General features: G+C 39.4%; 1 protein-coding gene across 2 annotated transcripts; it reads left to right on the top strand.

Annotated features, from left to right (window-relative positions):
• Positions 1 to 477: 477 nt before the first annotated feature.
• On the top strand, positions 478 to 11,721 carry CCR6 (C-C motif chemokine receptor 6). 2 transcript variants are annotated; one of them, XM_026062799.1, is made up of 4 exons: positions 478 to 615; positions 4,592 to 4,695; positions 7,777 to 7,850; positions 8,778 to 11,721. In XM_026062799.1, exons 3-4 carry the CDS (start codon positions 7,842 to 7,844, stop codon positions 9,861 to 9,863), a joined length of 1,095 nt encoding a protein of 364 aa, XP_025918584.1. In that variant the 5' UTR covers positions 478 to 615; positions 4,592 to 4,695; positions 7,777 to 7,841; the 3' UTR covers positions 9,864 to 11,721. The 2 variants fall into 2 exon arrangements, with proteins under 2 accessions (XP_025918584.1, XP_025918585.1); XM_026062800.1 differs by lacking the exon at positions 478 to 615 and adding an exon at positions 1,978 to 2,097.
• The last annotated feature ends 841 nt before the right edge of the window (positions 11,722 to 12,562 follow it).

Raw genomic sequence — 12,562 nt, 5'->3', positions numbered from 1 at the left:
AATGAGAAAAATATGTTGACAATATGAGAGTAATGTAAAAAAATTTAAATAAGTAATATAAACAACTTGAATGTAAATAAATAGCTTACATTTGTAGTCTGAAAGAATGTAGGAGAGACCAGAGTCTCAGCTGGCTGATAGTTTTTTGAATCAAACTAAGTCGATCTAAATTTAAATGAAAGAACATTAAAGCAGGATGGAACAGAATGGGATGTGCACATTGCATTTCTTTTAGAATAGCAAAAATGTCCTGAGTCATTCCAGAAGAAGCATGTGGATTCTGGAATAAATCATACGGTGGTTTTGTTTTCCTTATCTTTCAATATTTTCTTTCCTTAATTAGTGGTGGCAGAMAACTAACATGTGGTGAGATTTGAGAAACCACAATAACCATATAAGCTAAACGAGAGTAAATTTCCTTTCAGAGCTTAAACATACAAGCAAAAACTAACTACATGTGGGGGTTTCATTTGCATAACATGCAGATTTTCAAATAGATGTCTTAAAAAGAAAAAGCCCTCTTTGCTTGCCACTGTGTGAAGGCGAAGCACAAAGTATCTGCAAGGAAGGCTGTCTGGGCTTTGTAAGCGGGTGAAAAGAAAATGTGCCGCAAAGGTAAGTTGGATTAGTTACCATTTACTAACTTTGGCATTAACCTAAATGGATTTAATTCTTCACCTTCTGAAAGACTGTTATTCTTGCTGAACATTTGAATATATTGCAGACTAAAAGCATAACATGCTTAAATTAGAAAACATCTGAATACAGAAGAGAATGAGCAATACTTTTTGTAATGAATAAACTAAGATTTTGATTAGTCTTTTAATGAACCAAGCTGGCTCATTACATTGATGAACTGTACCAGGGAACAGATGCAGAGTATCTCATGTGGCCATAGGAAAGCCAAAGTGTCTGAAACAACTCTCTTTCTGTGAAATAGTGTTGATAATATTTAGTTGCTTCATGGGCTTTCACAGGTTAATATTCCAAAGGCAGGTTGTTGTCTGAAAGAGATGCTGGAACCTATTACTAGCAGCAGAAGTCTTGGCTTGGATGTGCAGTGCAATCATTATGGACTTAGTTGGTGATTTAAAGTTGCATCCATTTTTGTAATACAAGGGGAATTTCTACTTACATTAATCATTATTTACTGCTTACATGACGGCCAGGGACAATATTTGTCTTTGTGTAAAGAAATCTGCTATGTAAGATTCATCTCTTCAGTCCCAGAGTTATAAGAAAGAAGACTTAAGGCACCACCGTGAACTCCATATTGGCAGATCCCTTTACCAGCATAGAATGTGCTCCTAYGCTGAATGTGCTGTTTTTAACTGGATTGTTGCCAATGTTTCAAAATGTCAGAGACCATGAGCAAGAAGCAGTGACCTGCTTCAGACAGTATTCGGGCAGAAACTGAGTACTCCCTAAAAAGGATCTTGGCTGTCATATATGGCATATGTGTTATTACAAAAAGTATATGCAAATCAGTTTATCAAGAGTAAATGTACTATTCCTCACAGCACTTCAGAGACAAGAGAAATAGTTACAAATGAATCTTACATTTTCTATCCAAGAAAGTCCAGAAAAGTCCTTATGAGCCTTGTCTGAAGTCCAAATCAAGTTAATTAGGAGATTTCCGTTACTGCATTTTGAAATGTAAATAACAGCATGAAGGCAAAATAGAGCAAAAATAGTTTTTTTCAAAAAAGCCCTTTATAGCAAAAGTTAACAGATTGGCCACCTGAAAACTAGTGAAGTTTTAATGATGGAAATTGTTATGAACTGTGAAATTAATAAATAATACAGAGAAATGTACTTTGTTATTTTGATTAAGGATGTCTGGAAAATGCCTATTCACAAGCTCTGGGCACCTTGCCAATTGTTTTAATATGCAAAACAAAAATACAGTGCGATCAGTTTGCATCTTCTGCCACATCATAGCTCATGCACCCTCTCCACTCCCAGCTCTGCCTCCATGCTGCCCTCTGCATTGAACAACAGCTTAGCGCTACTTGCTCATCTTTGTAGGCCAATTAAAACACAGGTGTCCTCCAGCATCTGCTGCAAGTCACTGACTTTGGACTGCTTCAGACCAAGGTAAGGTTTATTGCTGTGCATGATGGCTGCTGAGAATACAAGAACTGTCCCAGAGACCAAAGGTCCATGCAGCATCCTACTTCTGAATGTGGCCAGATGCAGATGCCTGAGGAGAAGAACATTTGCATAGTGACACTTGTGCTGCAATATCCTTCCAGCTTTCAGGAATCTGCTGTAAAAGCCTCCTTGAGCTGGGGATTTCCATCAAGCTGTTGTGACTAATAATCTGCTTTGGGCCTATGTAATTTGCATTTGCATAATCCCTCTTTGAACTCTTGTGTATGTTTGTTATCTGTGATGTCCCACAGCAACAAACCTTCCATTTTTATTAGGTGCTCTGTGATGATACCTTGTTTTGCCTGATAACTTCACAGGGAGGCATCTATATGCCTTTTTAGTCTTTATTCAGACAGTTGTTCCATGCCTGATTATCCTGTAGCCCTTTACTGTACTTTTTCTTGTGTTACTATATACCTCCTGAGAGGGAGCAAGCAGAACTGCACTGTAGTCCAGCTGTGGGAGCTTGACAGATTTATACAGAAGTTCTATGACAATTTCCATTCTGTTCTTTCTTGCTGTTTAGTCATTCTTAACAAACAACTCACTTTTTTTGGCTGAGTTTTATGGAGACTTAGGTCAGGTAGAACAGAGCCCAGACCATTTAGGATGTTATAATTTAAAACCAAAAAAGCCTTTGAAAAGAAATGGAAGGTCATAGGCAAGTAGCATAGAATGAGAGCTCTCTAAAAGATGTCCTGCCTACCCAGTAAGCACAGCATGACTGGCAGTAGTGAGACTCCAAAACCTCACGCCCATCCCATCACCACAGGTCATCAAGTCTTTTGACCAGTGCTGCAACCTGGTCCTTTAACTGCAGCTGTTAGCTTAATTTATCAAAAGAAATTAAAAAGGGAGATAACTTTAGCCATCTGCAACAACTGTTTTCTTGGCCTCCTATCTTTACATCATCTTCTCTGCACTGAACCTCAGCCATCTGCTCTCATCCAAGGGCTGAACTTAGCCAAACCATAAATCAGCCTCTCAACTACTTTATGGATTTAATCATAACCTTCCACAGATCTGTGATGACAGGCAATGATTTACTTCAAACAGCAATAAGAAGGCCAAATTTTAAATTGAGTCCATTGAAGTTAGTCAAGTCACAATCCAGATTGATATCACACTTTTTTAGCTTTGTATGCATCAAAAAGTGATGATTTCTTTCAGCAGTAGTAATCAAAATGTGGATGTGTTTGTCAGCTAGGGAAAAACAAGACCTTCATTTCAGGGTTCATACATGTTACATTAGTGATTTTTGCAAGTGCTTGGATTTTATCACAGTTGTAGTCAAGGTCTTGGATATTACGAAAACAGGCAGTCAAGAAAATGACATGTGGCTGCTTAAATGATTATGGACCATTACATGATATTTTATATCCACCAAGACACATTTTGTACCTATGCAATGTTTTTGTTTCATTCACTGGCTACGGTTTGTGGAAAGCAGCACCACACTTAAAAAAAAAAAAAAGCTGCTGGAGCCACTTTTACTGTCATATGCTCATTTTTGAAAAAAAACACGTGACATCCAACATCTTGCATTTCTCAGGTCCAGCATTCTATTAAAGACAGCTTCCCAGGTTGCCTGTATTAGTGCAATGTGGTGCCTCTAGCAACTTCACAAATTGCAACTGAATGTTCCCATGCACAATTTCTGAAATACATAAGTTTGAAGGATTTTTACTGCTCTTTTCTGCTAACACAAATATTTAAGTTATCATCAAAATCTAAACTAAAAGTCTGGGAAAGAAACATTTATAGTTTTCAAATTTCACGAATGATAAAATATAATATTCTCCTATTTCCAACTAACTTTAACAACAGACCTGAACAGAATGCACATAATCCACAAATGTTTGTACCAAACAGTCAAAAACAATGACATTTTTCTTCTTTACCTGGGCATTTGCACATTTTGTGCAAGCACCTCAGGCAAACCATTTGGATAATGTGCCCTTTGATATAAACCAGATTCTTTTCTGTTCTTCAGAAAAAAAAGTTTTTGTTCAGTTTAGTAATTAATATTTGACTCAGTTTGGCAGTTTTTCTTACTGTAAGTGATCTTGTAGATTTAAATGAGACAGCTGATCTGYATGACATTAAGTGCACACATAACCCTATGCAGAAATGGGCCATCGTTCAGGATAAGTTCTGAGCACAGTGACGATTAACAGTGAGAACATTTAGATAGAGATCACCCTACTTGATTCTAATGCTAGGTAAATTATTTGAAAGCTAATACCATTATATAGGTAGTCTAATAAATAGATGACCTGCATCCAGCTTGCATGTCTCCAGCATAGATAGAGTTAAATATTTTCCCTTACGTAAAAAGCAGGTTATTATTATGGCATGTCAGGAGGAAGTGGTGATAATTTCAATTGAACTCTGTACCTTTAACTAATGCTGTTATTTCTTGTTTTTCTAAATAAAGTGTACTTCTGTTGAGGCTGATGGTGAATGTGCTTCAGCCAGCCACAAAAGATAACAGAATCACACATCTGCTTTGATCTAAGCTTCAGACAATATTCTGATCTGGTAAGTACTAAAATAGAAAAGGTAATCTAAAATGTATGTATACATGATGAATGTATTAAACTACACATATAAGTAGAGGTGACATGTAGGATTGACTTATGACGATAGGCAATACTTAAAGGGTGCTTACTGATTCCCTCCAGGTATTGAGAAGTTTTTTGCTTTGTAGAAATCTATCTTTTTCCTGAGGTCTTTCTTTATCCATTGTCTTTTGCTTGTAAAATTCCAAATAAACTATTTGTAGTTAAGATTGTAGTGTAGTCTTACTATTGAGTACTCACATATTGCTTTCACAGTGAAATGCAATATGCTGAAGTAGAAAAATAGTAAGCTAAAGAATAGATTAAAAGTCCTATACAACATTTAATATTCAGAACATCTGTGTTTGTGTGCATATGCATAGACTTCTATCTACATGTAATATACAAGCAATGTTAGAACATACATCTACATCCACATGGAAATTTATTTTTGATAATTACCTAATATATTAATGCTAAATAAAGCCAAAAATATGCAGATCATAAAGCTGCCTATTAAAAGACTATTGAAGAGATCTTAATTGAAAACAAAAGTATGTTTATAGGGGATTTGATTCAGTTCCCTTTGCAGCCTGTGCATCTTTCTAATAACTTCAGTGAATGCCGTTTCAAATTCATGAAAGCAAATCAGCTCAGGAGATTTAAATCAGGTCCTAAATCTGATCTTTGAAATTCTGGTTTCAGTTTGAGTCTTTTTCTAATTCTCTTGTACCAACCAGCCTCAAGAAGTTGTTGTTGAAGAGTGGAAGTCCTTTTGTGAATAAATGCGTGACTGGTGGTGCCCTTGTGAATTTCTGTAACATTAAGGAGAGAGAGTATGCAGCACTGTGATGAGTAGGTGTAACTCTTCTCTACAGGCTTTCTGCTGAGCTCTTCTGAGGAGCAGGGAACCATTCTTCAGAGCTACTGTGAGGAGATCTCTCTTCTTATCCCTCCTTGTAGGCCTTAGGAAACATCTGAGCTCCCTTTCTTCTAAACGTCTTCACTATGCTTTCTTCCTTCTACTCATTATACTGAAATTTGAAAGTTACTTTGGCTAAGTGCAATGAAGGGCTATGGTTTCAGAGAGCAAATACACCATCAGGCTGTCTTTGTATATTATAATCATGTATATCCTAGCAAGGTATTGATCGTACCATTTCCATTTTTCTTGCAACAATAAAATGATAACAGTCTCTAAAATAATAACCTGGACAGGTACTCATTTATTGCTGTCTAACTGCAGAGTTGCTGTACTTAGTGCAAGTGCAAGTGCTACCTAGTGCAAGGAGTTGCACAGAAAGACCAAGAAAAGGCATGTGTGTCTCGCTGGATGGGGCCAGAGGAGGCTACAGCAATAGATGGAGATTGGCTCAGGTTGCTCAGAGAACATGGGCCAGGGAYCAGCTCCAGCTGAGTGGTGGAACTTAACCACACGGCTTATAAAGCTTTGCATGTCTGTGAGACAAATTTAAATTGTTAAAGCTTGCTTCAGAAGGTGTTCAAGGGTGTTCAGGCTGTTACACTCCAGCAGCTTCAGAAAATCAGCTTTGAAAAGCCAGCAGAGGAAGTTGGAGTGGTGGTTAAAGATTTCTTTAAAGTGCAGGAAAGCCTGCGAAGCAGTGATGCTAAGCAACATCACATAGTGTGGGCTTTTACAGACCTTCAGCCATCTCTTATGAGCTTGTCTCCCCACATGAGTCATACACAGTCTGATCCTCATTATGCTGCCTTTTGGGTAGTGAGTGGAGAGTGTTCAGTCCTCTCCCTCCCCCAGCTTCCCAGTTATATCTGGACTGCATCTGCCCCACTTGTAATTCCCAGACAGGAAGGATTTGTTAATTTAGACTTAAAATGTGACCCACATGCACTTCCTCCTAGCAGCACAACTACTAAAAAGCAGAGATACTCTAAATCTAAATGAAAATGACATTCACACCCTTAGCAAATATGTGACCCAGTCCCTGCAATTACTGCATTGCTGGCACATGCAATTCTCAGGGAGCAAGGAATGAAGAAGAGGAAGACTGAACTCATGGTTACAGCAGGCAAATGCTGAGGAACTAAATCTCCTGCCTGCTGGTTCCTGCGTGAGGTTAAGCAAGTCATTTAATCCCAGCTTTGTATAGGCGGCCACCAATGACATGTTCCCCATTTTATCTGTATCTGTGACTTCAGACCTGAGGTCTGATTTGCAGAAGTCTGAGCCTCACTGCAACCAGAGTCAATGGATTCAGTCCTTTATACACCTGAAGTCTTACRTAATGCTAAGTACTTAAAAGTGATGTTGGGGGGAAGGGGTGTTGCAAACTGAACATCTCAAGGGGATACTTACTGTAATGATTCCATGCTTGAGTTCCTTCTCTGTAAAATAAATGTAACAATACCTCCTCATCACACAGTGCTCTGCAAATAAATTAATTACTGTTTGTAAAATACTAGATAGCACAGAGATAAAGAAAGTTATTTTGTCCCAAAATTGGAATTTTGATATTATGCAGTGTATAACAAAAGAGATCTATACACCGTACAGGGATAAAAATGAGTCACACTAGTGCTCACTCAGTCCTTGCCCACATTGGGTACTACCCTGTGCACTGTAATAAGCAATTATCCATGTTAAAATGTAGTAAAACTGTTATGGAGTAACATAAGTAATGTGGTGCTGTTTTATTGTCTCATTTTTATCTTAATACATCAATTTCCATTGTCATACAGATATTTTAAAAGTAAAATTTATTCTAATTTCCTGTGGTACAAAGTCAATGTGAAGCAAGAGTCACATATGCTCATATATTTATTAGCTGTACAAATAACCATTCCATAGGTAAGGTGGTGCTCTTAATTATACTGATACAAACCACCAGCCTTCCATGTCTGCACAATGTGAAGACAGAAAAAGGCAGAGAAATATGATTTGTTGAGGTGCTTGTGTGTATTGTTGATATAGCTGAAGTGACGTGATTCTTCTTTGAATAAATGTTTTATTTCCAATTGTTTTTCTACCAGTTCACTTTTCTTGTGTTATTTTCCTAATCCAATCTCCTTTTTTTCTTTTCAGAAATCCTTGGGAAAGCATTTTGAAGCTTTTCTCACATTTTTCCTTCTCAAAAGTGTACTGCCAAAATGAGTAACGTAAGTATTTAATTGATAAACTATATTAATAAACCAATAAAGCAATTAATCTGGTAGTTCAAGCTCTTTGCGGCTGCTGGTCCAAGAGTGCCATAATATTGGAAGTAATTGGCTAATAAGAAGTTTCTCACAGCAGAGTTCATTGGCAAAGCACACTATTATTTGGGGTTGCACTCAATCTAACTATAGGTCTGGTGTCTGCAGTGCAAGTGTCTGCTTCTCAGGCTAGCCGCACTGGATTACCTGTCTAGTTGAGAGGAGAGAGGTAATCATTTTTAGGCTTGATTCAGCCAACCTATTTTAGACTTCTACATTAGTATGAAATGTGTAACATTCTAGACTGGCCTGTTCCTCTCCCTTCATTCTAAAGCAAGCCTAGACCCCTACCTAAGATGCAGACATTTACACTATGGACTTCTCCATGATGGCAGATTAATCTCTTCTGCATAACATATTTAAGGATGGTATCCTTTGAGACATCCCAAAAGATTATCTCCATGTTTATATTTTAATTAAGGTTTTATCAAATTCACTATTTAGTTCTTGTAAGTCTCCTCCAGAGTATTAAATATATTTGATTTCGGGAGGTGGGGGACAAGAGGACCTTCTCATGTACAGTATTTTACAACAGCRTTAAAACATGTAGTGCTGGAGGAGACAACGGTGTTTCAGATTGTCTGAGATAAGCTTGGTATAGGTTTGAAGTTGAAAGGTGGGAAAGACTGCACAGAAAGATTACAGTTACCATAAGGGAAATGTCACCTGCATTTCAAATCAGCAAGCCTTTTAATACTTGTGTATTTTTTCCAAAGCTACTAGTACCTTGTATTTGTACAACTTTGTTACCTATCATTTTTCTACCATATAGGAATTGCAGAAAGGAATGCTAGTGATTAAGTAATTAACTGGTGATCTTCTTTTTTACAGGCAGAGCCTAATACCACAGATTATGCATATGAGACAGACTATCTTTCTCTAATTGCACAACCATGTTCCAAGGAGGAAGTCAGAAACTTCACAAAAGTATTTCTGCCAGTTGCATATTCGTTGATTTGTGTTGTCGGCCTAGTTGGTAACATCTTTGTAGTGATGACCTTTGCTTTATATGAAAGAACCAAGTCCATGACGGATGTGTACCTCTTCAATATGGCAATAGCAGACATACTGTTTGTTCTCACTCTCCCACTGTGGGCAGCAAATTACGCTGCTGACAAATGGATTTTCGGTGATTTCATGTGCAAAATGAGCAGAGGTATCTATGCAATCAACTTCAACTGTGGCATGCTGCTTTTGGCCTTTATCAGCGTGGACCGGTACATAGCTATTGTACAAGCAACAAAGTCACTTAAACTCAGGGCAAGAACGCTAGCATACAGTAAACTGATTTGTTTGGTTGTATGGATAGCATCAGTTTTAATCTCCAGTTCCTCTTTCCTATACAGTGAAAGTTACAGCTTCTCCATCAATGAAACCAAAGAGATTTGTGATCACAGATCTGACGAAACATCTGAAAGCCCTATGCTGAAATTATTGCTGCTGAGTCTACAACTTGGATTTGGCTTTTTTATTCCTTTCATGTTCATGATTTTTTGCTATACATTCATTGTCAAATCCTTACAACAAACTCAAAATTCCAAAAGAAACAAAGCAATCCGTGTGATAGTATTAATTGTAGTTGTTTTCCTAGTTTGCCAGGTACCCCATAATATCGTTCTTCTTGTGACAGCCACAAATCTGGGCAAGATGAACAAATCTTGTGACAGTGAAAAGAAAATAGCTTATGCAAAATACACCACAGAAGCCATAGCATTCTTACACTGTTGCTTGAACCCTGTGCTCTATGCATTTATTGGAGTGAAGTTTAGAAGTTACTTTGTGAAGATAATGAAAGATCTGTGGTGCATGAGATACAAGAAATACAACAGCCGTAGTTCAAGGACAAACTCTGATACTTATCATTCAAGACAGACTAGCGAAATTCTGAGTGATAATATATCTTCTTTTACTATATAACACAATTTGAACAACATTATTATTGAAAGATTCTGCTCGCTGAACAACCCAGACCAGTCTCACTGTGCATATGGTAACCAGTCATTTGTGCTTTTCTGCACCCCAATGGCAAGCTCCCATGAATCACAGCTCCTTTCAATAAAATAACATAAACAAAAGGCTAACACTGTCCTTTGAAAAACTGAAATCTTATTCACCTAACATCCATGCTCTTCTAAAGTGCAATCACTTAGAATTATCAGGAAGGTGATGTTGATAAAGGAACACTCCTCATTTTGAATAGAAACCGCCTGTCTCATTCAAGAAAAGCTAGTATACAGAAAGACAAAGAAACAGGCATAGCTGGACTTAGATTTTGGGTCTCATAAATCTTTGCCTAGTTCTGTGCTCCACCTGCTCATCAGATGCCTCTAAATGGAGTTGCACAAGCTTACACCATGACTGAGGCTGATCAAAGCCAATAGTGACCTGTCTACTAAAGAGAGTATTATGAAAAGTAGAAAATTATGAAATAAATAGAACACTGAAATAYGCACAGGAAGGTTTTCTGCTAGCTATTCAGATTATCTGCTGAACAAAGAACAGAGCTTTATTTGAGAGATTCTCCCTTTCATTTAGCAGTGGATTCAGATCCTGGAATTCACTGAAGCTGATCACTTCGTGCAAACATCCCTGTGAAAAGTTGATTCTTTCTAGCTGAAATATACACCACTTCTTCAGAAGCAGACAATCTGAAGAACAGAACTGTGATTATTCAAATTCCAATACTTTTTGTTGCAACTAGATCAGTGACAAAACCTGATGCATTTCTTGCTACTTAGCGACCATTAACAAAGTTTCCTTAGGAATGGATTTACTAACACAAATACACATATATGAAATTTATTCTATTAACTTCAGAAATTATTAAGGACAATATCTAAAAATAGGAGTAGAGTGTGACTTAATTTGGCCAGATTTTCACCAAACTGGTCAGCATTTGACTCACAATGAATATAGGAATATTTATAATAAATGAAAGAATTTTTTTTACCCAGTCATGACTTTTCGGCAAAGTTAAGTGATTTTTTAAAAACCACACACAGGAATACCCTCAAAACAGGCTATGCAGAAACTGTTCTCCAGCAGAGATGTGAACAGTGAACAAGTTGACCGCCACTTCTGTTCACTGAGGGAGCTTCACCATATTGTAAGAACGATGGGGGGAAAACCCGGACTGCTGAGGAACTCAAACCCCCAATACCYTGACAAACAGAAAGATGTTCTAGACAGGAGTAGGAGCAGATTCACTTCAAAGAGCTGGAGGGCAGAGCAGCAGGACAGAGTAGAGGACAAAAGCACCACTGCTACCATCTGCAGTCAGCGAAAGTGCCAGTCTTCTGGAGTTCCCATGGAACAGGAGTGTGAGCCACGGCAATGTCTGGACTTGCTGTTATGTGGGATTCTCCACTCTGACGGCAGTGTAAATTAACACAACTTGCAGTGTGCAGTTTGCCTTGGATGTTTTTTTGAACTCGTGACTGAAGGGAGAAGGGAGTTTGGACCAGAAAACACATCCTCCAGTGGCAATTAAAAGGGCCAAGACCAGCAACGCCAGAGCTGAAGAACACTTGAGGATATGACATGATGTGAAACTAGTACTGTTTTTGCTGGTACAATCCATCCTTGTTTACAGTGCAGTGTGAGGTTTTTGAATATTAATGCCGGGTATGATAAAGATCATATATATTTCTCATTAAAGAACTGTAACATAGGCAAAATATACAAAATTATGTAAATGCATATGCATGCATTTGCTGTTTCTAGCACTGATGATTTTCTAGAAGAGAATTCAGCAAATAAAAATATAACTGGCTGAATAAAACTAAAACCTCAGACCTCATTATACTGATTTTAAATATCTCAAGCATGGGTTTCTTGCTACATGTATTACCTTAAAAATCTTGTTATGTGTATTACCTTGCAACTTCTCTTATTCAGTGCAAAATCTCTCTTATCCGAACTGATTTCGCATCTGTCCCTGCGAGACTTGGGTGTGAGGCCCCGCGCCGTGCTCAGCTGCGCACGGAGTGAGAAACGCGTGACTTGAATCCCGTTAAACCACCAACCAGCCCACGGACACGGCGCGCGCACTCCTCCGCCCGCAGCGCCTCCCCCGCAGTCCCCAACGGCCGCGCCAACGGCCGCCCCTCCCCCCSCCCAACGACTCCCTGCCGCCAGCGAATCAGCGCCGAGCGGGGTGCGAGGCGGCGGGGCGGTGCCAAGGGCGCCGCGAGGCGGGGAGATAACGGGGGGCTGGCAGCCTGCCGTGGGAGGGGGCTCGGTGACAGGCGCTGCGCTGCCTGGGCGGAGAGGGAGGGCGGGCACTGCTCTTCGGGGCGCCCCGGGGCAGGGGGGAGTGCGCCCCGGCTTCGCTGGACCGGTTCCTGCCAGTAAGGGCCGTGGTGGGTGAGGGGGTAAAGGGAGAGAGAAGAAGCCTCCATCAGCACCTCGAGGCCCTCCCCCAGGGAGAGCAGAGCGGCCGAGCCAGACTGTGTCGCGGGTTGCCGGCCCATGGCTACCTTGAGGGCTGCGCAGTGGCTCCTGGCGCGTTTGAAACTGCAGTGTGAGCTGTGCCTCGCCTGGGAGGCAGGATAGCTCCCTGGCTGTTGCCTTGTGGGAGGAAAAAAATGATTATTGGAAGTGACTTTGAAAGGTAG

Source organism: Apteryx rowi, unplaced genomic scaffold (assembly GCF_003343035.1).
Source record: "Apteryx rowi isolate R43461 unplaced genomic scaffold, aptRow1 scaffold_193, whole genome shotgun sequence".
Classification (NCBI taxonomy): Eukaryota; Metazoa; Chordata; class Aves; order Apterygiformes; family Apterygidae; genus Apteryx; species Apteryx rowi.
Note: the sequence above shows the minus strand (reverse complement) of the source record. Positions and strands in the feature narration are given on the sequence as shown.